Source organism: Suncus etruscus, chromosome 5 (genome assembly GCF_024139225.1).
Source record: "Suncus etruscus isolate mSunEtr1 chromosome 5, mSunEtr1.pri.cur, whole genome shotgun sequence".
NCBI lineage: Eukaryota > Metazoa > Chordata > Mammalia > Eulipotyphla > Soricidae > Suncus > Suncus etruscus.
This window is the reverse complement of record NC_064852.1, coordinates 152203091-152228904: the sequence shown is the minus strand read 5'-3', so window position 1 is coordinate 152228904 and position 25814 is coordinate 152203091. Positions and strand designations below refer to the sequence as shown.

Here is a 25814-nt window from a genome sequence, read left to right as displayed (position 1 = left end):
CACGATATAAATTTTACCACAAAGAGTGATAAGTGCAGTTAGAGAAATAACTCACTAACAACTATCAGGACAATGTTAATGAGTGAGAGAAGTAGAATGCCTGTCTTCAATACAGGCGGGGGGGAGGGGGGAAGAGATGACGGGGCATTGCTGGTGGGAATGTTGCACTGGTGAAGGGGGGTGTTCTTTTTATGACTGAAACCCAACAACAAACATGTTTGAAATCATGGTGTTTAAATAAAGATATTATTTTTTCAAAAATTAAAAATACAATTATTTAATATATAAAATATATTTTAATTGAGGTAGTGTAGCTGTATTATAAACTTTTTTATGTTATTTTATACTTGTAATTTTTAGATTATTCTTTTCTTTTGAATTCCTATTATCTCATTGATGATTATTATCCAAAATCTTGGTTTAATACCATTTTAGGAGTCCTCTAGCAAGAGTAATTCTCAGTGTATTTAGTACTCAGTGAAGGTAAATATTAAAGTGGTGAGTAGATACTTAGGATGAAACAATACTTAAAACATACATTTTAATTAGTATTGTATAATAAACATAGCTATCATTAGATTTAAATTGTGTGACAAATGTTTTTTAGAAAAAGTGAATGATCTAGGGGCTGGAGCAGTGGTGGAAGCGGTAGGGCATTTGCCTTGCAAGCACTAACCTACAATGAACGAACTTCGATCCCCCAGCATCCCATATGGTCTCCCAAATGAGGAGCGATTTCTGAGTGCATAGCTAAAAGTAACCCCAGAGCGTCACCATATATGGCCCAAAAACCGAAAACCATAAACTAAACCAAATGAAAAATTAGTGAATGATCTAGATCCAGATCTCAAGCTATTTACTTTTTTTTTTATTGTGGCTGAAGTGAATTACAATTCTCTCACAGTAATATTTAAGGCACATAGTGACAGTGAGTGAGGGGCATTCCCACCACCAGTGTTGTCCTCTCTCTATCCCTATTCACCGCATGCACCCCACATCTCCCTCCTTTACCCCCGTCATGCTAGTGCAACTGTTCCATCCTTGTACAGCTTGTTGTAGATTGGGTATCGATTCTGTTGTCGTTGACTTTGGATTTGTTATTCATGTCTGATCAGTTTTTATTTCCACCAAATGAACATTTGACTATCTGACCTTGGTACCATCTGGGGGAAGAAGAGAAAAAAAGGCAAAAAAAAAAAAAAAGAGAGAAAAACTGGGAGGAGTTCGTCTAGGTGTTATAAATACCCATTTGGAAGAAGGAAGGGAAAAAAGAAGAAAAAGTTAGTAAGAAAAGACAAACAAGAAACAAAAAATAATAAGAGAATATCAACAAGATTACAAAAAGAATAAACACAGAATAAACCAAAACCTAAAACAATCAGCTACAGAAAAAGAAAAAAAAGAAAGAAAAAAACAAACCAGCAACTTCTTTTTTTCTTCTTTTTTTTTGGGGGGGGGGGGGTTGGGCCATACCCATTTGACGCTCAGGGATTACTCCTGGCTTTGTGCTCAGAAATCACCCCTGGCTTGGGGGGAACCATATGGGACGCCAGGAGATCGAACCACAGACCGTTCCTTGGCTAGTGCTTGCAAGGCAGACACCTTACCTCTAGCGCCACCTTCCCGGCCCCTCCAGCAACTTCTTAAAAAAAAAAAAAAGGTTGTATTTCTTCTTATTTTGCATAGGTATGGTAAATATAGGGAAAATTACAGCGGGAATTCCCTCAGCCTAAGAGATACGGGTTTCTCCACCCTTGAAGCATTCTGCCATGGGAACAACTACTGGCTCTATGCTCACTCATTTGCACACCCCAAGGTCTTTTTATGGTGCCAGGAAACTTTCCACTCAGATGTGGGTGATGATATCCTGCCTCTGTAGCTGGAGATCTTGTTATTTGTGTAGGTCATAGGATGAAGGCTAGGAGAGAGTTTTTCATTATGATTCTAGGAGTTCTGTTCCATCACTGTTGTTCTAATCAGTCTTCTGTAATTAGTAGACTTGGTTTTTGTTCAGAACCTAGGACGGAGCCTAGAGTATAGTCTTTCAGCATAGTTCCAGAAGTTCTGCTCAGTCGCAGTTGTCAAAGGTAGACCTCTGGAATTAGAGATCTTGGTTTTTGTACAAATCCTAGGCCGAGGCCTAAGCTAGGAACTTCCTCGTTGGTCTCTTGATAGGTTCTTTCCAGAAGATATTTGTCAAAGTCAGTCTTCTGTAGATAGTGATTTGGCAAAGGATGATATATCTCCTGGTTGCATCATACTGTTAGGTGCTGAGATGGGGCAACCCTCTCTTAGCTTAAGTTGTTGCCATTTCCTCATGTCAGGGTGTCATGTTAAAACTGGTGCAAGTTGATGCCGGGACGGCATTCAGAGTTTCCTCCGGAGGAATTTGATTCCTGGTGCTGTTGCTGGGACCTGTGTTGGTTCCATGTCTGGGATCTGGGGTTCTGGGTTGGACGGTTGCTGTCCAATCACAGGGAGTCTAAGTTGTTTCTACATGGCACATGCTTATGGTGGGAGGTGACCCTGCATTTTTAAAAAATATGGGTTCTTATCCCTAATAGATAAGAGCTTGTTTTTATGCATAATTTTCCCTTTATTTAGAGTGCCTATGTAAAAGGATATGGTGACATAGTATATTGCTGGTGGATTTGGAGGGAAGAATGATAGTCTGCACAATCTCTGTGCCAGCCCTGGTTTGACCTGAACTTTTATCCCAGGAAAGATTTTTCTTGTAGGTTTTCGTATCAGGCAGAAGCAAAACAGGTGAAGTTGTAAAGAGAAAGAGAGAAAAGAAAAGAAAATTATATATATATATATTTATATAGATAGATAGAAAAATAATAAAAAACATTTATAAAAGGCATTAAAGAAAAAATGCTATAAATGAGGCTGACTTTATTTTGGGAATAAACAGACCAGGCGGTATTATTATAGAGGTATTAAACAGTTAAAGGAAATATAGGCTTCCCATTGAGTCTTTTGAGATGTTCTTGTGGCATCACACATTGTGTCTTGTTGAGTTTGTGAAATTATTGTGCCCCTGAGGGAAGTGTCCTTGGACTTGGGTCCTTCTTGGGTTGAGTCAGTGGCATTCAACAGTCCATGATTAGGAGGGTGAGAAGAAGGGTCATGAAGCATGAATCAGCAGGTGTGTTTGGTTGTAATTTCTTGCCAAGGCATGTGATGTGGGGCTGGGAGGGTGTCCTTTCGGTTTGGAAGCTTGATGGTGGTTTGTTAGCAGGAGGTTGGTCCCGGTACCTACTGGGCTAATAACTGAGGTTAAAGGGGGTTAAATAAGGAAGAATTATGGGTCAGGATTCAGAGAGGAGAGGCTAGAAGGATTTCTGAATGGGGTAAGAAGAGTAATATATGAGGGGCTATCTACAATTTGGGCATGGCTTGTTTACTATTTAGGTTTGGCAATCAGAGAGCAGTCCACTGTGTACAAACTCATGCCCACATAAAGATAGATGTTAGTGTTGTATTCTTAGGTTGACCTTCATAGGCTGGGTCTGAGGTCTTAAGATATAATTGAGTTAAGAAGAGATAAATAATTGGTTAAGATATGGCTTATGAGGGGAAAACAAAAGATACGAGAGAGGAGAAAAGAATAATTACAGTTCAATGGATTGAATGGACAAAGCAGAGTAAAGGACAGGGGGGAAAAGAAGTAGGGGAAGAAGAGAAAATGAAAGAGAGAGGAAAAAAAGACATAGTGATTTGCCAAAATGTATTTGATGAGTGGGACCTGTAGCATTGGTCTGTGGTGCATCATTGACAGTTCCATTGGTCTGAATAATCACATGTTTTGGGTCCTAACTGAAGACATAAACAAAAGGAAGTGGGTTATTTAGAGTATCTTATCAAGACATTGACATAATGGGCACTATATATGGTATCCATCATGATTGACGACCAAGGTTTAAAATTAGGGTTTTCACCCTTTGTTTCCGAGGCCCCCTGTGGACAAAGAAACTGAAGTGTTATTTTATACTTGATAAAATTAAGGCATTAAAGCACATTTTTAGTAGTCACTGCAGTGAGAGACCAGGCTTCCAATCATATTCTGCGCCTGCTTTTGTGGAAAAATACATTAAGACATTATTCTAGACCTTTGTGGTTAGAAGTTGATTGCATACCTGTTCACTCAAAACTGTTGCTTCCACTGTTGATGGATTCTTTAGGTTATAATGGGTATTCACGTCTTTATGTTGCCACCCTTCCATTTCATTTGGACACTTCACCATGTTATATGGTGGCACCTACAGTATTTAGAGATTTCACCCTTATATTTGTTCATGGATTACTATATGTTAATGTGGCATATGTTTTGAATACCTCAAAGAATCTTTCTTCTTCTGGCTTATTTTGTTTAATATAATATTTTGGAGATCCATCTATGTTGCTGCAAAATTCATGATCATATCATTTCTAACTGTTCTATAGTATTCCATTGTGTATAAATACCACATCTTTATGATCCATTCATCCATTGTTGGGCACTGAGTTCGGTTCTAGTTCTTGGCTATTGTGCTGAGTGCTGCGAGGAATAGTGGAGTGGCATACATACTTTGGGGTGAATATTCTTCCATTTTGGGGGTAGGTACCCAGGAATGCAATTGCTGGATCATATGGCAGCTCAATTCTGAGTTTACTAAGCACCCTCCATACTGATTTCCATAGGGGTTGGACCAGGCAGTGGATGAGAGTCCCTTTTCTACCACCTCCTCGCCAACAGAGATTGGACCCATTATTTTTGATGTGTGCCATCCTCACTGGTGTTAGGTGGTACCTCATTGTTGTCTTAATTTGGATTTCTCTAATGAGGAGTGACTGGACATGTTTTCATGTGTTTCTTGGCCATCTGTCGGTCTTCCTTGGAGAAGTGTCTATTTCTTCTCCCCATTTTTCTATGGCTTTATTGCATTTTGTGGGGCTCACCTTTCTAAGTGCTTTGTATATCGTAGATATCAGTCCTCTATCTGATGTGTCGAGTGTGAAAATTTTTTTCCCATTCTGTTAGCTGTCTTTTAGTTCTAGCTAGTGTTTCTTTCACCATACTAAACTCTTTAGTTTCATGTAGTCTCATTTGTTTACATTTGAAATTATTACTCTTGCTATTGGCATTCCATCATCAAAGACTTTTTTGAGGTATAAGTCTTGTAGTGTTCTACCTATTTTTCCCCCATTGAACTTTATAGTTTTGGGTCTGATTTCCAGGTCTTTCTTTAATCCATTTTGAGTTGATTTTTGTGAGATATGGGGTGATATATGGATCAATTTTTTGTTTCTTACAGGTGATTATCCAGTTGTTCCAACACCATTTGTTGAAGAGACTGTCTTTATCTTTGTTGTGAATGATCTAAATCCAGATCTCAAGCTAGTTATTTTGTAATTTTTATAGCCTCTTTATATATCATTCTCTGTCTGTCTGTCTGTCTGTCTGTTTTCCCCTTTCCTTCTCCCTGTTTCTCTTGCCACACCCAGTGGTATTTCTCTTGACTCTATACACAGGGGTCATTCATGGCCGTCATCATGGGTCATACTGTATTTGGATTGGTCACATCAACGAAAGCACCCTACTCTATGGTCCTTTGTAGAACCTTATTTTAAGAGTTAGTGTATGTGAGTTTTAAATTGGAATAAGAATTGTGGTAAGGAAGAAATGCTTTGCCTGTCTTTTCTGAGTCTTACTTAGTATAGAACAGATCACCATAGTAAAAATTTCTCTTGAATTTTGATGTTTTAACTGTTACACAAAAATTGCCCTTTTTAACTATTAATAGTTTTCTCCTTTAAATGGTACAAGTCCTGCTGCTTAACTTTTCTTCTATAACCTACTGTGGTTTCTTTAATGTCAAAATAAATGGCCTTCATTCATATAAATATATATGTATGTATATGTATGCATGTATGTGTTTATAAAGGTCTACTGTGGTGGTGTTACAGCAGATCTGTGTGTGTGAATTAATTATGTTAGTGGGTCAGAAAGGTATCTCAGTGAGAGGCAGCATACACATGCATGTAAAAGGCCGTGGGTTTGATCACCTGTACCATATCCCTGCATTCTCCCCCCACCCCCACCTCAGCACCGCTGAGCGATTTACCCCAGAGTACCATGAACCCCAGTAGTTCCATGTTAGAAACCAAACTTAGAGCTGGAAGTAGCCTCAGCCTCAAGCACTCAACAGTGGGGAGGCCCTATGCAGAATAAAAATGAAGGGCTTGAACTTTGATCCTCAAATTATGAAGTCAGGTGTATTGAAGACTTACTCCAAGCCCGGCCTCTTGAGTAGAGTCTATATAATAAATTTTGTCTCTGTGAAGAAGACCTATTAATATTCAAATATTTGCTAAATAAGCATAATCATATTAACCTTTTAATACCCTAGTATAAACTTTATGAATAACCTCCTTTACTTAGTAGTAATTCATCATATATTATTCTTTGAAATCATCCTTTACACTTAGCACTTACTTGTTATTATATTTTTATTTTATTGTATTTTATGCTTTTATTCTAAATATAGAGGAAGTCACAAATAAATCCTGGTATTTCTAGTTACAGGAAAAAAAGAAAGTGTAACTACTTGAAATATCTTGTAAAAAGCCTTTCTCAGTGGGAGGCATCTCTTATTCTCAGTGGAAGGGCAAACTTTTGCTGTTCAAAAGAGAAATGAAGATGCCTTAATTAATGTACTAGTTACTAAACTTAAGTTACACATAGTCTGGTTCATGGTGAACTTAGATCTCATTCCAGATGTGTAGTGATTGATTTCTAAATTATTGAATTGTCTAGAATGTAATACCTCACAAGAATATTTTGCTACTGAACTTGGAGAGATAGCAGGAAGGCTCTTTGCTTTGCACTGGGCCAACCTAGGTTCAACCCCTGGCATTCCATATAATTCCATATAATTCCCCCATCCCTACCAGATATGAATTCGGAGGATAGAGCCATTAGGAAGCCCTGAGCCCAGTCTGATATGCTTCAAAAACAACAGAAAACCAAATATAATAATAACAATTTTGCTTCTTTACCTTTAATCCCAAAAGTTGTTTCATTATGACATTAGGTTATGAGTATTTGACAGTTGTAGAAAAAAAATTTAAATTTAAGATTCCAAATGACTAGATAGCTTTTTGATATTTGTAAGATATAAGAATGTAATAATTGATTTTTATTTTATTTTTAATTTTTTTTTGGTTTTTGAGACATGCCTAGCTACTCCTGGCTCTATGCACAGAAAGTACTCCAGGCAGGGTTGGGGACAGTATGAAATATCTAGGATAGAAACTGGGTCAGGTTAACACCCTACCTGCTGTGCTATCACACTGGCCCAATAGTTAATGTTATAATACAACAAGATATATGCCTTTTCTGCCTACTAGGAAGTAGCAGGGACTAGATTGATCTTAAACAATTAAAAAAAGGCATATAATTAAACTAGTCTGAAAACAATTTTTTCTTTAAAATTATTTTATGTAAAACATGGGTTTCATCTTAAATTTTAATTATATAATTTTATGTTTTTCTGACTAAGCTTATTGACTCTACATGAACATAATAATGAGGAGTGCTAAAGCCCAGTATATGTTATCTTGAATATAATTTAAGAATTTTGTCCATCTTACCCCTCATCTAAGCCATGTACTATCAATCCTATGTATGCAGATATTTCCAGATGTTAATTCATCTTGGAAAAGTTTAAGGATGAAATTAAATTCTGATGAAATAATTAAAATATTTTCTCAAATTCCGACTTCTTTAAAAATCTAAGAGTCCTTCCATAAGACATTTTATGAGCCAAAATATAAAATGAGCAACTCTAAAGTTGTCATCAGATAAAAACAGAACATCATAACTTGAAGCCATCAAACTTTAATGAAAGTGTGAGCAAGTAAATGTGTTTGGATTAAGAGTTTCTGGAAAGTTGCTTTTGGAACCAAAATTGATATCTGCTAAATCTCTGTTCTTTTTTTATTATTGAAGATAGAAAGACATATTTTATAAGCCCTTAAATAATATTAGTTATAACTTCTTTTATTTTTGGTGGAAAAGGAACTTCCAGACTCCATGTAATGGATTATTTTATAGTAGCATATATAGTCTTGAGTAGCTTTTAAATTAGAACTTGTTTTCCACAAAAACTACCAGAAACTCAGGTTTTCTTTGCATTTTGTTTTTTTTCTAGTTATGAACCAGAAAAGCTCCTATCTATTTATTCAATTTTAAAAAGATAAATTTTAATTTCAGAAGTACATTATTGGCAGTTACATGCAATTTGACAAGAGTAGAAATGATGTGATCTGGAATGTATTTAGAAAGGAGAGCATTGCCCTGGGTTTCCCCCAATCCCGTTTTCTTGTCTTTCACATTGAAGATCATGGCATTTCCTGAATGAATTTGCAGAGGTTGGTGCAGTGCTTGGAGGCCCCTTGAGCTACTCCTACAAACTGGTTTTACTGGTGTGGTGCCTCCAGGCCCTGGTAACTTTCATAGTTTCTCAAATCTTCCAAGTAGTCTTTATAGGAATGAAGTCTTCATTCCCATACAAGCCTTTCAGTCTATTGTTATTCATGCTCTGTAACCCTATAGGGACCTTCTGTCAATATTCTGGGAGATTTTGATGAGTTTGTTAAAGTGTCTCTGGTACCATAAGCCAGTTAATCTACACCAGAGATTCCCAAACTTATTTGCCCTGCTGCCTCCCTTTCAGGAAGAAAATCACCTTGTACCACCCCATCCCAGGAAATCTTTCTTTAGGCAAACATACAGAAATTGATTTCCCCTCCCCACCAGTTGTTCCCACTCTGCCACCACCTCCACTTAATGTTCCTGTACTGCCTAGTGGGTGGTCATTCCCACTTTAGGGAACACTGATAATGGAACTCTCTTTTCAGAAGCTGTCTGTAGAACATGACCAGTGACTGTAGCGACCCAACTGTGTCAGCCTTGCTGTCTTCATGTACAGTGAACTCCCTGGATTGGTACCAGAAGTAACAAAGTCATTCAGGCTCAATAGATCACTTTCAACAGGAACATGTTTTCCTTTCTGGGTGTTGAGAAAGTGGTTGCTATTACATGATAGTTTGTAAGAAGGAAGAGACCTGGCCCTGGAGGCTGTTGTTGTTGTTTTAAGATAGTATTTATGGGGAAAGTTTGGAAATTGATATCTCTTATTCTGCAAAAAAGGACAAAAAAGGTTACTTTTGAGGCTTTTAAATAAATATCCTCAATTACATATATTTAGATCTGCATATAAGACACTCCAAATTTTCATAATGTTTGAGAACTTATAAAGTAGGAAAACTGATTTGGGAAGTAGTTTATATATTGTTTTACCAATAAAGTATTGCATATTTTTGTTTTGGGGCTCAAGAGTTATTTCTGCCTCTGCACTCAGAAAATACTCCTGGCAGGCTCAGGGGAACCATACCAGATGCTGGGATCACACCTGGTCCAGACGTATCCAAGGCAAAGTCCTACCTGCTGTATTTTTGCCCCAGCAAAATATTGCATATTTTTGGATCATTATCCATATTAAGTTATAAGCAATAGGGCTTTAAAAAAGGACTGGGCACATTTTCTAAATTTATGAAAGCAAATATAGGAAATTTGCTAACAATTATTATTCTTTGTGCTTACTTAGCCAACATTTATGTTTAAGTTAATTTGTTAATGTATTTATGTCTTGTTGACTTCCCCCCATTTACATATGAGGAAGCCTAAGTTTGAAGAGATGAAATAACTTTTCCCAAGGTCCACAGCTGGAATTGAATCTATCTTGCTGACATGTTCATTTTATTAGTTACCTCTCTAGGAAAATATGATGAAAAGACTGTATTCCACAATTATTTAAATTGATAGTTTTTCTGGTGCTAGTAAAATCACTGCTTAATAAGGATAGTACCTAGTATATGCTAAATGACATCTTGAAACTATAGGGAATACAAAGATCAAAAAGTCTCTAAAATTATAGAGTTTATGGTCTAGTGAAAATTTGTAAGGCCTTTAGTATTTTAAAACCTTCTTGCTTCCATGTTTTAAAGTACTGAAATTATTTTTTGTCTCTTTATTCCTGAATTCTAACTGAGTTTATGGTAAATAATAGAGAACAGAAAAATCACAAAGGAAAAATGAATAAAAATCTGCACTGCTTCATTTTTTATTGGAAACTTTCTTGAAAAAGGCACATGCATTTGAAAGAAATTTCATTCTCTAAACAATTTACAAAATGTAATTATCACTTTTACAAGTAATAGAGAAAGAAAAACATACTGTCTAGGAATTATAAATAAGGTAATTAATTTAAAATGACAGATTATATTGTTCAGCTTTTAAAATCATTTTTATATTTAGTGTTCTACATGATGAACAGCATCATAACCTAACTGCTCAGATTCGTGTATAAATCTTGATAAATGTCTTGATCTTTTTAACTGAGTTGTACCACAGATGTTGGGCTTAACACAGAAAAATCTAAGTTTACCAAACCTCATATATGAAGGTATACTATAACATTTTTTTCGTGTGTCACATAACTTGAAACTTTAGGGGGAAATGCCTGACGATCTCTTTATTTTTAAAATAAGAATTTCACATAATTTCTACTTTAAAGCTTGATCCTCAGTATATTTGACTTAGATATGTAGCTCTTGACCTAAGAGGAATCAAAATTGAGGTGGTTCTACTTGAAGAATTTGTAATAATCCCTTCTCTTTAACACATAAATGTGTTCAATATTGGCAAAGGAGCATGTTGCTACCAAAACTGAAATAAGATCCTTGAAACAGAAAGGATGTTGCCATGGAAAAATGAAGTAACACTCAGTGCAGCTGTGATGCATTAATGAAGAGGATATTTTTTTTTCAAAGATCATGTGTGTTTGGTGTGGCTCAGAGGGTCCCAACCAGATGGTTTCCATGAACATGATCTGACCCCCAGTTTGAGGACTTCTTACTGGCAGATTACTTCATTTTCTTTCCCTTGGATTGTCAGATCCTTACATTAATGCAAAATTTACTGCTGCAGATTTATATTCACATACATAAATCACTCAACATTTTACATTAAAATCACAATTCTAGACATACAGTTTAACAGTTATTTCAAAAGTGTAAAAAGATTTATATGATAGCTTTTGTATATAAATAGCTGTAACATTATAATAAGTTAGAACATTTTGGAATAAGTATATGTTTTGGTTCTTATCACTAAAGGAATTCTTAGACATATTTTATAAAGTTTATTATTAGTGTTGTTACCTATCTCAAGCTGTCTGCATTGTTTAGATCGTTTTGATTTGATTAAATTATTTTACATCAAAAAATAAAAAAATTATTTTACATCAGTAGAATTTTGGAATACATTGTTAGTTTGGAAATTTTGGCACAATTCACATTTCTCAAGACACATATATATTTGTCTTCCAGTATTGAAAACATTTTCCAAATACCACCAAATATGCATGAAATATTAAATATTGATTTTTCATAATTTTATCTCTAAGTGTAATGAACGTCAGGTATGCTTCCAATTTATCATTTTTCTCTGAATATCACTGAGTAAAAAAGATATCAAATCAGTGAATTTATGTAGTTAGATAATCTATTTTGCCATCTTAAGTAGTTTATCTTTAACAAGACATTTATCTGTCTTTTATTTTTGCTTAGAATTTAAATTTTGTACTGTATTCTTCAGTCGGCTATGTGCAAAGCTCTACCCACTATTGCTTCCATATAAAGCATATGCTTTCTAATATAATTTGTTAGTCAAGCATCTACCAATATTTTACGGGTCACATATACTATAGAAAATTAAAATTTATATTATCATATAATTATTAAACTAGTGGTAACGTAATTGTTTTTCATGTTCAGTATTTGGGGCTCGAGAGATAGCATGGAGGTAAGGCATTTGCCTTGCATGCAGAAGGTCGGTGGTTTAAATGCCAGCATCCCATATGGTCCCCTGATCCTGCCAGAGGGGATTTCTGAGCTTCTAGCCAGGAGTAACCACTGAGCGCTGCTGGGTGAGACCCAAAAACAAAAAAACAAACAAAAAAAAATAGTTCAGTATTCTAGGATAGGTGGACAACTTAATAACTAGAAACAGAATGTTTACCTTAAAAAATCCAACTAAAATAATACACGTTTAATCATTTATAATATATTTTTAATTATTTATGAATTATTGAGAAATCATGATGATTTTTAAAAATATGGACTGCTTAGTTTACTTTAAATCTCCTGGAAACTTAAATTGAGGGAAGGGAAGCATAACAATTTTAGGTGAAATCACAACCAAGGTAATAATTTTAAAAATTACTATTAAGCTAATAATTGAAAAGTATGATAAGTCCTCTGAATGTTCTTTATATACTATATAGTTGCTTATCCATGTGCTATTATACATTTCTATAAAGTATATAATATACACACAATGTCCTTTAATATTTGTCTAGAGATCATTTTTGTTGTATTTCTATTTTTGCCTAAAATGCAAAGAATGACTAGATTTACATGGAACCACTGTTTGTATTTCCTTGTAGTAAGAGCAATCAAGTGTTAGTTATACCGCTGGAGCTGGGACTAGCAAAAGCTAATGAACTGCAAAAGAAGGAGAATTTTCTCACCTTTTTTTGCCAGCACATTTTCTAACTCAATCATGTTCCTTGGAAAGAGCTGTGGAAAGGCAGCTATGTTTTCATCTCATGTTCTATGCCCTTTTGATCAAAATTATAGCAAGAAATACCTTTTCAACTCTTGCTCTGTTCTTTTAGCAGAAATAACTTCCATAGCCATATGGATGAAATGTTTCATTTTTGGGGCTTGGCAGTTCATTCTGGTACAGATATTAGGTGCCTGAGGGATTGTTGATCCCCACTTTAGTCTTATTCAAATATATTAACTCTACTTCTCTTTTCTAGCTTGAAGTACAGTCTTGTTGCGTATTCATTCCCAATGGTAGCCTGCCCTCGCCAAGCACAATTGTATCTGGTGACATTCCTGGAACAGTCAGAAGCTGGTACCATGCACAGACCAGCATGCCAGGAACCCTCATTCTCTGCTTGCCTCAACTGAAGATTCTCAGTGCCGGCCACAAGTCCATGGAGCCACTGCAGGAAATTCCCTTTTCCATCCCGCGACCTATTCTTGAAGAAGGTACTTTTTTAGATGTTCTTTCTGTGGTTATTGTCATTTCAGTTTTTTAGACTATGCCAGTGCATGTAAATGTAGATCCTAAAGAGGATATACATGAAAATAAGCAAAGGGGCCTACAAATTCGATCTTAAAAACACAAAATAATGATTTGATAGTGTTTATTGATGTGTACACCTGATTTTATACAAAGAGGTGTATAAAAAGTTCATATTCCATATTACATTGAATAATCACTAGATAAAAGCTTGAGAAGAGCACTGATTTAGGATGTTTTCACTAGGTAAAATAAGCTTGATCTTGATATATACTATACACTATGAATGTTTATAACAAGCTATATATAACAATATAAAATGTATATAATATAGGCAAGAAAATAAAGATGAATTTATTTATGGGAAACTATTTCTAGATTTACTATTTACAAATTTATCCTTTTGAACTTTGACATTTTTTCAAACAATATATGAACCGGGGAAGTTTTAATGGCAAAGTAAACATTGTATGCTTTTTTCCCCCTCATATCCAGCAGTGCTCAGGGGTTACTTGTGGCTTTGCTCTCAGAAATCACTCCTGACAGGCTCTAGTGACCCTAAGGGATGCCATAAATAGAACCCAGGTCTGTTTTGGGTTGGCCGCATGCAAGGCAAACATCCTACCCTATGCTATATATATCACTCCCGCCCCCTGTATGCTATATATATATATATATATATATATATATATATAATATTTATAAAAAAGCATACATTTGGGCCGTAGAGATAGCATGGAGATAAGGCGTTTGCCTTTCATGCAGAAGGACAGTGGTTTGAATCCCAGCATCCAATATGGTCCCCTGTGCCTGCCAGGGTCGATTTCTGAGCACAGAGCCAGGAAGAACCCCTGAGCGCTGCTGGGTGTGACTCAAAAATCAAAAACCAAAAAAAAAGCATACATTTTGGATAGTACTGAACAATTTAGCTCCTTATTTATATCATTAGGCTATAAGTATAATTCTTAATATTTAGGTTATTATGCATATTTTTTGGGGGGGATCACACACGGCAGCGCTCAGGGTTACTCCTGCTTCTACACTCAGAAATAATTCCTGGCAGACTCTGGGAACCATATGGGATGCCAGGATTCAAACCACAGTCCTTCTGCATGCAAGGCAAACACCCTACCTCCATGCTATCTCTCCAGCCCCTATTATGCATACTTTTATTAAAAAGCAGGCAAGTCTACTTTGACTTGATACTAATTTTTTTTATTAAAATCTAATTTTAAAAAATACAATTCACTATTTGTTTATTCAGAATTAACATTGTTAATACAAATAACATAAAAAGCATAGAATTGAAGGATTAGAAGGAAACTGTTTTTATAAATCTTTTTTACAAATACCCACCACCTTTATTCATAGCTCCTTGTGTTTTTTCTTCTTTTTTTTAAACTTTTTATTGAGAGTATTGTGAATTACAAGTCTTTTACAGTTTTATTTAAGCATATAGTGACAGTAAATATAGGCCATTCCCACCACCAGGGTTGACTTCCCTCCAACATAGATCCCAGCATGCATTTCATACCTCCAAAATTCTTTAGACTTTTTTTTTTTTTTTTTGGGTCACACCCGGCGGTGCTCAGGGGTTACTCCTGGCTGTCTGCTCAGAAGTAGCTCCTGGCAGGCACCAGGGACCATATGGGACACCGGGATTCGAACCAACCACCTTTGGTCCTGATCGGCTGCTTGCAAGGCAAACGCTGCTGTGCTATCTCTCCGGGCCCTTCTTTAGACTTTTTATAGAATGTTTGTCTTGATCCAAGAATTTTTTTCTTTGACAAATTGTCTATATCCATTAGGCATTTGCTTTTGGATTAGGGAATCCCTCATTACCACATTAACTTTTATTATACTAAAAAGTGCTGGAGGGTACTTTTATTTTAGTCTTGGAATAATTTTGTAATATTTATTCCTTGATTTAATAAATATTTTATTGAGGTAGCATAAACTTATAAGAGTATAAATGTTTATTTTAGATGTATAATGTTATTACATCATGCCCACTCTCAAAGTGCAACATTCCTCCTCCTGTCTGAAATGGTGATCGTCAACTGAGGATCCCTGGGTGTAATCAGCTGGGTTATCAGTGTTTTAGTACAGTGGATCTAAGTGCTGATCCACTAGATCCTGTTGCCTGCAAGTGCAAACAGATCAATGCATGCTAGTGTATGGTCTTTTCAGCCCATTCAGTTCTTTCCCCTCTTATAACCATAGTATGTCTTTGGAGTCTTAAGGTTGATTTTCATTGGACATGAACTCCTTGCTTTGTTTCCTTATATCCCAGATATCTTTAGACCATCTATTGACTTTACTTGCTAGCATGGCATCCTCCAGTTCTATTTATGTTCTCACACAGAATATTTTATTCTTCTTGCCAACTAATACTCCATTTTGTTTCTATACTGCATCTTCCTACTCATTTGTCATGGGAACTTGAGTTATTTCTCCATCTTTACTGTTGTAAATATATCACAGTGAAGATATTTATGAGCATATCTGTTTGAATTAGTTTATTTTGTGTTCTTTTAGAATAGATACATAGAAGTAAAATTATTAAATCTGATACTTTTTATTTCAGTAATATTTAAATATAGCTTTTAAAGATATAGTGGTTATAATGTAAAAAGTTTCTTTTAAAATATAAAATTATATAAGTTTTATCATCCTATCAAAATTTAAATCATTTACTTATTTTCCCTTCCCCTATTCCTGGGTAGTCATGAATATTTTGAACTCTGGATTTGCTTTTTTCAAAAATTTTATATGTATATATTTGAATATAAATTTACATTTACATGTATAAAAATATATATAGGCCAGTCTTCTTTATCTTTTTAATACTTAGACTATTTAGAATACTTCTCTGCCAAATTTTGTTTTGTCCTCTACATATGGCAAATAAGTTTATTAAAAAGTTTTTAAAAGCACTATGAATAATATAACTATAGAAATATCTACATTAAGGCATAAAATATATTCTCTTGACATTTCTCTAGAACTGCGTCAGATAGCATTTTTAAAATTTTTGGTCTTTTTTATTATAGTATTACATACCAGATGGAGAATAGCTAGAATCAAATAGAAACTTTTAGAGTCTAGTTTTCATACTCCCTAGGAGACTATAGAGTAAACTACATAACCAAATTGAAACCAAGATTTAAAATAATTTTTATACCATATGGTTATTTTTATTACCTAAAATCTGTCCTGAGGAGAGGAGACTATTTGAAGATACTTAAATTTCTTTAGTTATTATAATACTATGACTTCTAACTTCCTTTGAAAAAGAAAATTATCACATAAAAACAAAAAATAACCCTTAAGTTTAATTTTTATTCACTGTAATGGGTGTTTATAAAAATATTTGGATATAATGTTTGTGATGATGAGATTACTTTTTATCTTTATATTCGTGCTTCGATTAAGAAGAATTGGGAGATGACCAAGTAGGATTTATCCCAGGGATGCACAGTTTAATATACGTATGTCAATTATTGTAATATAGCATATTACTTTAAGAAAAACAAAAACCTTATGATTATAACAATAGCTGCAGAGAAAGCATTTGACAAGATCCAATGCCCATGTATGATAAAGACCCAATAAAAATGAGTACAAAGGGTTATATCTACTATACAGTTAAAGACTTTTATCACAAATCCACAGCTGATGTCATACTCATTAGTAAAACACTGAAAACCTCCCCCTAGGCCAAGCAAAAGGTACGATTGCTCATTCTTATTACTATTATTAAATATCATATTTGAATTCATGGATTTTATAGTTAGGCAAGCAAGAGATATTAAGAGTATTCACATTAGGAAAGTAATAGTGGAGAGATAACATGGAGGCAAAGCGTTCGCCTTGCATGCAGAAGGTCAGTGGTTCAAATCCCGGCATTCCATATGGTCCCCTGAGCCTGCCAGAAGCGATTTCTGAGTGTAGAGTCAGGAGTAACTTCTGAGCACTGCCGGGTGTGACACTAAAATCAAAAAAAAAAGAAAAAGAAAAAGAAAAGTAATAGTTAAACTATCAGTATTTGCAGATCATATGATTCTATACTTAAAAAACTCAAGCTATATAAAAATATTTGAGAAATAATCTTAAATGTTAATGTGGTAGATTAAAAAATTAACACAGAATTCATGGCATTTTTATATGAAAACAATGAAATAGAAGAGAGATTAACACAAGAAATCCTATATATAGTTGTGACTCAAAAATAATCAAGTATCTTGAATTCAGCTTCTCAAAATAGGCGAAAGACTTATCTAGGGAAAAAGAGAAATCATACTAAAAGAAATAAAAGACACAAGAAAAATGGAAATGTGCCTCTCTTGTATAAATAATATTGGGGCAGGCAGAGGCAAAAATCTTCACGACATTGAATCTGGAGGAATTTTCAAGGATTTAATGCCATTGACCAATCAAATGCAAGCAAAAATAAACAGATGGGAGTACATCAAACTAAGATTTTGTATTGCAAAAGAAACAATGACCAGGAGCTCCATGGAGAGATGTTACAGCGTTCTTATCCAACACTGTCAACCCTGGGTTCAATCCTCAATATCCTCTATGGTCCTCCAAACACAACAGGAGTAATTTCACACAATCCAGCAATTCTACTTCTGCACATATACTTCTGCAAGAGCCAAAAGCTCTGTTACAAAAAGACATTTGCATTCCTATGTTCATTGCTTCACTATTCACCATAATTCGAGTCTAAAAAGAACATTAATGCCCAAAACAGATTATATATATAGGAATAAGGCCAGGAGATAGAACAGTGCATATGACACTTGTCTTTCAATCTGGCAGATCCAGGTTCAGTTCCCTCCACCACAATGGTCCCAATAATAAGTCCTGAGCCCCACCATGTATGGCTCCCCCCAAAAAAAGAAAGAAAAAGAGCAAAACAAATCTATAACACAATGGAATACTAAACGATAAGAAAAAATGAATCCATGGAATTTGTCAGTCTGGTCATCCGGAGAATATCATGCTCAGTGGCTTAATTAGGAAGGTGAGAGACAGATACCGACAGTCTAATTTGTTGAATATAAACATGATCAAAGAACAATAAGCAACCAGAGGCAACAGAATTTGAGAACTGGTCTGTAGAACTGAGTCTATGGGGTAGAAGTGTGGGTCGGTTGTGTTGGAAAGTGCCCAGGTAGAGGTAGGTATAATAATGGGATGTTGTGGGGCCGGGCGGTGGCGCTAAAGGTAAGGTGCCTGCCTTGCCTGCGCTAGCCTTGGACGGACCGAGGTTCGATCCCCCGGTGTCCCATATGGTCCCCCAAGCCAGGAGCAACTTCTGAGCACATAGCCAGGAGTAACCCCTGAGCGTTACCGGGTGTGGCCCAAAAACAAAAACAAAACAAAAAAAAAAATAATGGGATGTTGTGTGCATAAAACTCTTATCATTAACAGTGTTGTAAACCATGGTAACTAAGTTGAAATAAAATAAAAGTTTCTGTTAAATGACCATATTTTAGTATAGAATCTTTTAGATCATTGCTATGTAAGTAGAATTTGTGAATATATAACCTGGCTTTCAGTTGCTGCCTTTCCCCAAACATTTAGATTCTTCTACTGTCCACTTGATGGAACCATGTGTGGTATCCTTAAATGAAAAGAACATGGAACTCTTCATTCACATAAAAGTATTAAGTCGCAGGTCCAGAGAGTATTTCTTTTTAGGGGAAAGAAATAGTACTGGGAGACCCTCTGTCAAACTGTATTTAAATTTCTAAAAATATTTTATGTACTTCAGGACCTTTACTTGGTAATTAATTCTGCACCTAGTGCTCCTCCTCTCTACCTCCCCTTCTCTCTTTAATATCCTGAGCAAAAGAATTTCAAATTCTTCTTTCTTTGTCATGCAGAATAATTTAGTTATCTTTGCCTGCTTCCCCTTCCCTGACTTCCATCAATCTTTGAATAAACTTTAAATCCTTAACATTACCAATTTGATACTGTTTAAGAATGTTTGCCCTCCTGCCTTTAAAAATCTATCCCTTGGGGGCCGGAGAGATAGCATGGAGGTAAGGCATTTGCCTTGCATGCAAAAGGTCAGTAGTTTGAATCCTGGCATCCCATATGGTCCACTGAGCCTGTCAGGAGCAATTTCTGAGCATAGAGCCAGGAGTAACCCCTGAGTACTGCCAGGTGTGACCCAAAAACAAAACAAACAAACAAACAAAAATCCAATCCTACCTTCATCTGCTCTCCACACTCTAGCCCAACCCTGTGTCTGGTAATTTCTGGTGCCTTCTATACTAGCTTAGCTCTGTTCCCATTGTTTTTCATGAGCTCTATTTATGCCCTCCACCTCCTCCTCCTCCATCTTCATCTCTTCTTCAACCTTACTTTTCCTATTCATCCATCATATTCCAGCCCATTTTACTTGCCAATTTCCTAGGATCTATGTTTGACTTGACTTAGCACCTTTACCATTCTTATTCCAATATTCTACTGAGCATCTGATTCCCCTACAAGTAGGGTGCAGAGGGCAGGAAACTCTCTGCCTTGATCATTGTTTATCATCTAGCACAACATGTGACACAGAGTGAAAACTAAATAAATGCTTTGTAGAGTGTAATATCTAGCCTGTTATAGAATGTGCAGCAAATAGTTGGTTGATAGGAGACAAACTGTAACAATAAAAATGTGAGTTTCTAGTGTGACTTCAGGTTCACTGCAACTACTTAAAATGCCTTCTTATGAAAGGAAAGAAAGGAAACCTATAACATTGCAAAGATGATCAATTGGATGGATAAGAGGTGTTTGTGTTATTGATTGAATTTCCTTCTTGACAGAATGTGAATTCTAGGATTTATTGTGAGGAACCATTTGTTGAAATGTGTCGTATGATTTGAATTGCTGTGGAAAGGGTGGACTGGTCTTTGATATCTGTGTAGGTAGTTTGGGTCAAAGTCAACATCTTGAGTTTCTTTAGGGAGCACTTTCAGGGAGGATCACAGATGTAATTTACCACATTGAGGTCACACCTCTGGCCAGATGGGTTTCTGCACAGTGCCTGGCAGAGGTTTGTTTTTCCTTCTTTGAAAGAGTTGCCTGCAACTTTAATAAAATATTTTGACAGAAATGGAATTTTGAGATCATTTGTAAATTAGGACTTTGCTGTTTTTGGATTTAGTAAGTTTTAAGAGAAACTTATTTGAAAATTGTTGAGCATCTATAAAAAAAATAAAACACTGGGACTAATTTTTCCATGTGATTCTGATTCATTTGAATGGTTTATTTATTATGTTCCACTTTAGATTTTTCAAAGAGATCATAGTTTGATGATGAAAGTTTTCACTTGTTCTAAAAGATGGTGACATGCTATTTTTCTATCATTTTCTTCCATCTTTAGTGCCTTTAACTTTAAATCTTAAACCATATCAAATGAAATTCCTTGGAAAAAATTAAAAGCCAGTGTGGTAGATATACTACTTTTTTGAGGGGGGAGGGTATCATTTTTCTCTGGTTACTTTTAAAACATAATATAATAAAGCTGGAATGATAATACAGTGGGTAAAGAACTTGCCTTACATGAGGCTGGGTTTAATCCCTGGCATCCTATATGGTATCCCATGCACTGCCAGGATGTAAAGTCAGGAATAAGCCCTGAGCACTACTAGGTGTGATCCTAAAAGAGAACAATATAAGCTACATGTGTTAAAATAATCAAAATGTGGAGTGTTTTTTTTGTTTGTTTGTTTGTTTGGCTTTTTTTTAGTTTTAGAACTGATACTATGGTAAGATAGTCTCATTAGGAGAAGTTTAATTGTAATGTAATTAACATTAAAAAACTGCTTAAGGACCCAGAGAGATAGCACAGCGGTGTTTGCCTTGCAAGCAGCCGATCCAGGACCTAAGGTGGTTGGTTCGAATTCCGGTGTCCCATATGGTCCCCCGTGCCTGCCAGGAGCTATTTCTGAGCAGACAGCCAGGAGTAACCCTGAGCACCGCCGGGTGTGGTCCAAAAACAAAAACAAAACAAAAAAAAAAAAAACTGCTTAAGGTAGATAGCATGTTCGCTTTACATATTTATAACAGTTCAATTGCACTGTAGCATTAGCCAAGACTTTTATCAGGTCGCATTTTTTTTAATAGCGAGAACAGAAACACATCTGTCACAAGACCTCTCAATTTTATCACTCTTTTTCTATAAAATCAAGTTGGAGGTAGCAGATTTTTGCTCCATTGTAAACTACAATTCACTTTCCTATTTCAAAATTCTTCTACAAGTATCTCTAGAGTAGATAATGTATGGAGTATATGTCGGTTTTCTTCTTTTTTGAGCAGGGGGCACACTTGGTGATGCTCAGAGGTTACTCCTGACTATGTGCTCAGAAATCACTCCTGGCTTGTGGGAGCATATGAGATGCCAAGGTGCATCCTAGGTTAGCACATGCCCTACAGCTTGCGCCACCACTCCGGACCCATCTTTTCTTTTTTGTTTTATGGAATCACTCTGAGAAACAAAGTTACAAAGTGTTCATGATTGTGTTTTAACCCTATAGTGTTCAAGCATCCATCCATTCATCTTGTCCTCCTTCCTCAACAACATCCTTGTCTCTCCCCTCCCTCATCTCACTCCACCTCTGTGGTAGACACTTCTTTTTATCTTCTAGCCACTTGGTTTGCAATATTGTTAATCTGAAAGGGCATCATGCATATCACTCTCCCTCCTTTCAAACCTTGTCTTGCCTAGAGAGATCATCTCCCACTATCATTGTCATAACAGTTCCATCTCTGACTTAACCACCTTCTCCCATTCTGGTCAAGCTTTCTACTAAGGACCAGTCCTCCCTGTCTTGGTTTCTATTGTTTTTAGATATTATCATTCTATGTTTCTTTATATACTGAATATGATGCTATACATATATTTTAAGCAACTTCCTTAATCACTTAGAACCTTACTTAACCTCTACTGACATATAAAAATTTGAATTTCTAAATTAGCTAAACAAGCATCTTAGTTGTCACATTGACAGTTTGTTACTTTATAACTTCTGGCCACCACTCTCGGATTGGATTTCTGTGTATCCCTTAGAGTATTTCACCCCTTTACCTCTGTCCTTCACTTAATGTGTCCTTTTTCATAACTTTTCTGTTTTCTCATCATGTTTGTACTTTCAATTTTTGCTTGATGGTTTCTGAACCTGAAAGATACCATATAAATGATTTCTTTGTTTTTTAGCACAGTGATGGTTTGACAGAAGATTGCCTTCTGAAGTAGCTGCACTCTTTAGTGCCAGAACATTCTGTTCCTAATTTTACAGGTCTTGGTAGTATTGTCATATTTAGGATGTCTTCAAGGTAGTTTACATGAACCCCAGATATTAGAAACATTATGATTCAGATATGTACTATCTCTAGAGCTTGGATTTCCTTACAACCAGTTCCCTTCTATATGAGATTTTGGCTAAGTATAACTGACTAATATGTTTGTTTATTTGTTTTAGTTTCTTTGGGCCACACCTGGCAGCATTCAATGGTTACTCCTGGCTCTGTGCTCAGAAATCACTCCTGGCATGGGGCGAAGCAGTGGCGCAGCATTAGGGCGTTTGCTTTGCATGCACCTGACTTAGGACAAACCATGGTTCGATCCCCTGGTATCCCATATGGTCCTTCTAGCCAGGAGTGATTTCTGAGTGCATAGCGAGGAGTAATCCTTGAGCATCACAGGCTGTGGTCCAAAAGGAAAAAAAATAGGAAAGAAAAGAAAGAAATCACTCCTAGCAAGATTGGGGGACCATATGGGATGACAGGACTCGAACCAAGTTCTTCTTGGGTCAGCCATTTGCAAGTCAAACACCCTACTGCTGGCTATCACTCAGGTCCCAGACTCACTAATTTAAACTTATTACTTTAGAATTTCAAATAGGAAATAAGTGCTTGAACCAAAAGATCTGTATATGAACTTAAAAAAATTATTTTATAATTAAATTCTGTGATAAGAAAACAGGGATTTTCTTCTCTTTGTTTTTTTTTTAATTCTTTATTTAAGCACCATGATTACAAACATACTGTAGTTGGGTTTTATTTATAAAAAAGAACAACCCCCTTCACCAGTGTAACATTCCCACCACCAATACTCCCCAACTACCTCTTTCCTGACTCCTTGCCTGTATTCTAGACAAGCATTCTACTTCTTTCACTTAGTTCTCAGTGTAGTTATTTTTCTAACTTCACTTACCACTCTTTGTGGTGAGCTTCAATCATGGATTAGTCCTTTCAGCCCTCATCTCTATTGTTTCTGGGCATTATTACAATAATGTATTTTATTTTTCTTAAAATCCATAGATGAGTGACAGTATTCTGTGTCTATCTTTCTCCCTCTGACATATTTCACTCAGCATAATAGATTCCATGTATATTCATATATAAGAGAATTTCATGCCTTCCTTTTTTTCTGACAGCTGCTTAGTATTCCATTGTGTAAATGAACCACAGTTTTGTTAGCCACTCAGCTGTTGTCAGGCATCTGGGTTGTTTCCAGATTCTGGTTATTGAAAATAGTGCTGCAATGAATATAGGTGTGCAGAAGGCATTTTTGTATTGCGTTTTTGTATTCCTAGGGTATATGCCTAGGAGTGGTTTAGCTGGATCATATGGGAGTTCAATTTCCAGTTTATTGAGGAAACTCCATATTCTGGTTCTATTTTTTCATAACAAACAGTGTCATAGTGTTATGATGCACTTAATACATCATTCTATGAAGTTAAGTAGTATAGGCTATCAATAATATGCATAATGCATAAATGTGTATTTTTATTAAAACAGTTAACATTGTAAAACTTTTACATCATTAGTTAATGATGTAAATTTACTTAACTTTATTTAATAGTCATAAACAATTCTTTGTAGAAGGCCTGGGAACATTGGAGTAACTTAAATATACTAAAAACAGTTTGTATCATGTGATCATGTCCACCCAAGTATAATCTATGTAGTATATAGGACATTTGTGTTGCAAATATTTATAAGCATTTATTTTTAATATTATAAATATGTAAGTAAAATTTTGAAAGGGAACATTGTATAGAAAGTCCTTCATTGTTTACAATTTTGAGAACATACCTATAAAATACATTTTAGTTAATATGATGCCAGTACATACCTCTGGTGGCTTAGACTTAGACATGACTTAATTCATACAAATTGCAGAGCTGTTGGCATTGCTTAATATCTTTAATAAGGGACAGGATGGCTATTTAGATATTTAAGAAAAATGGAAGTAAATAATAGTTAGGTGTAATATAATAGGATATTTAAATAAAGACAGTTAAAATACCCTATATTTTCTTTTTTAAATCTTGAATCATATCACTATGATAGTTATAATAAGACTGAATTAGTATAGAATATTTTGTATAATAATGCAAGAGGTAAAGAATGCTATTAGTGGTAAGTCACTTTGGAAAACATGTGAAATTTATTTTAAGATAATATTTACAAACTTATTGTGTGTCCAGCAGTGTGACTATGTGTTATCCTAAATAAGTCCTGCATTGATACAGTATTGGTACCACTTTCAAAATTGTAAGTTTTTACTAATGACATAATTGCCCGATGGACATTGCTAATTCTTTGAGGTCAATGCTAGCTTTCAAAACTGTAATTGTTCTGGTTTCTATTGTTTATAATTGAAATCATAAGTTGTAAAGAATCATGAAGACCAACCAGTATTATATTTCTTTCTGAAATAATAAAATTGTGATGATTGAGTTATGATTAAGTCAGTAATAACTTTCAGAAGTGAATAATAGCTTTAGCAGGGAATATTTGGTTTTATTGATGTGTAGAAAATCTTTCACAAATTTGAAATCAATTATCCATCATTTTATCATTATTATTACATTTTATACATGTAATACATTTCACATTGTTAGTCAAAATAGTGTTTTATTCCAAATGCTGAATTTAGTTACAGAGGAAATAATACTAAGAAGTTGCTTATTTTCATTTACCTCTTTCAGGCAGTTGGTTCTTCTCTTTAACCAGGAAATTTGATTATACTTTATATCACTTTAATCCCTTCATTCCTTAAATGTACTCATTACTTACATTAATATCACTTGAATTTGAAGATTCTTTTATTGTAACTGTCTTTAAGTCAATTAATTATGTTCTGAGTGGTTTGGAGAAACAAGATCAGCAGTTTGGCTCACTTATACCTGTATATTCTAACTTAACTCCAAAGGCTTATGAGCTTATGAGCTTCCCGATATAAATAGTAATATATTTCTTCTTATATTGATTCATACTTGAAAAAAAATCTGCTTGATCAGACTAGATTGTGAAACATAAGGCAAAAAAGGATTAGGAAGCAGATGAAGGCAGTTTTTAATTGGTTTTTAAAGTCATTCACCTAATGACTAATATAATGAACATAAAGGGAATTGAGCCTATTATGTCCAAAACTGACCCTCATTCCTTGTTTGCTGCCTCATTGATGTTCACAGGATGACTCCAATTTCCTCCAAGTACAGGACTTCTTCCCATAAGAGAACAGAACATCTTGAAGAATAGAAAGGCAGATTATCTTCCAAAATCAGAGCTCCCTGCCCATCATGATACATTT

At 35.3% G+C, this 25814-nt stretch overlaps 1 protein-coding gene across 2 annotated transcripts in view; it reads left to right on the top strand.

The window, feature by feature from the left end:
• Positions 1 to 25814, top strand: part of VPS13B (vacuolar protein sorting 13 homolog B) — a 724212-nt gene that overhangs the window by 328296 nt on the left and 370102 nt on the right. For both annotated transcript variants that reach the window (XM_049773957.1, XM_049773956.1), the window contains exon 22: positions 12936 to 13170. In XM_049773957.1, coding sequence (XP_049629914.1) covers positions 12936 to 13170 — 235 coding nt within the window. The remainder of the gene's footprint in view (positions 1 to 12935; positions 13171 to 25814) is intronic.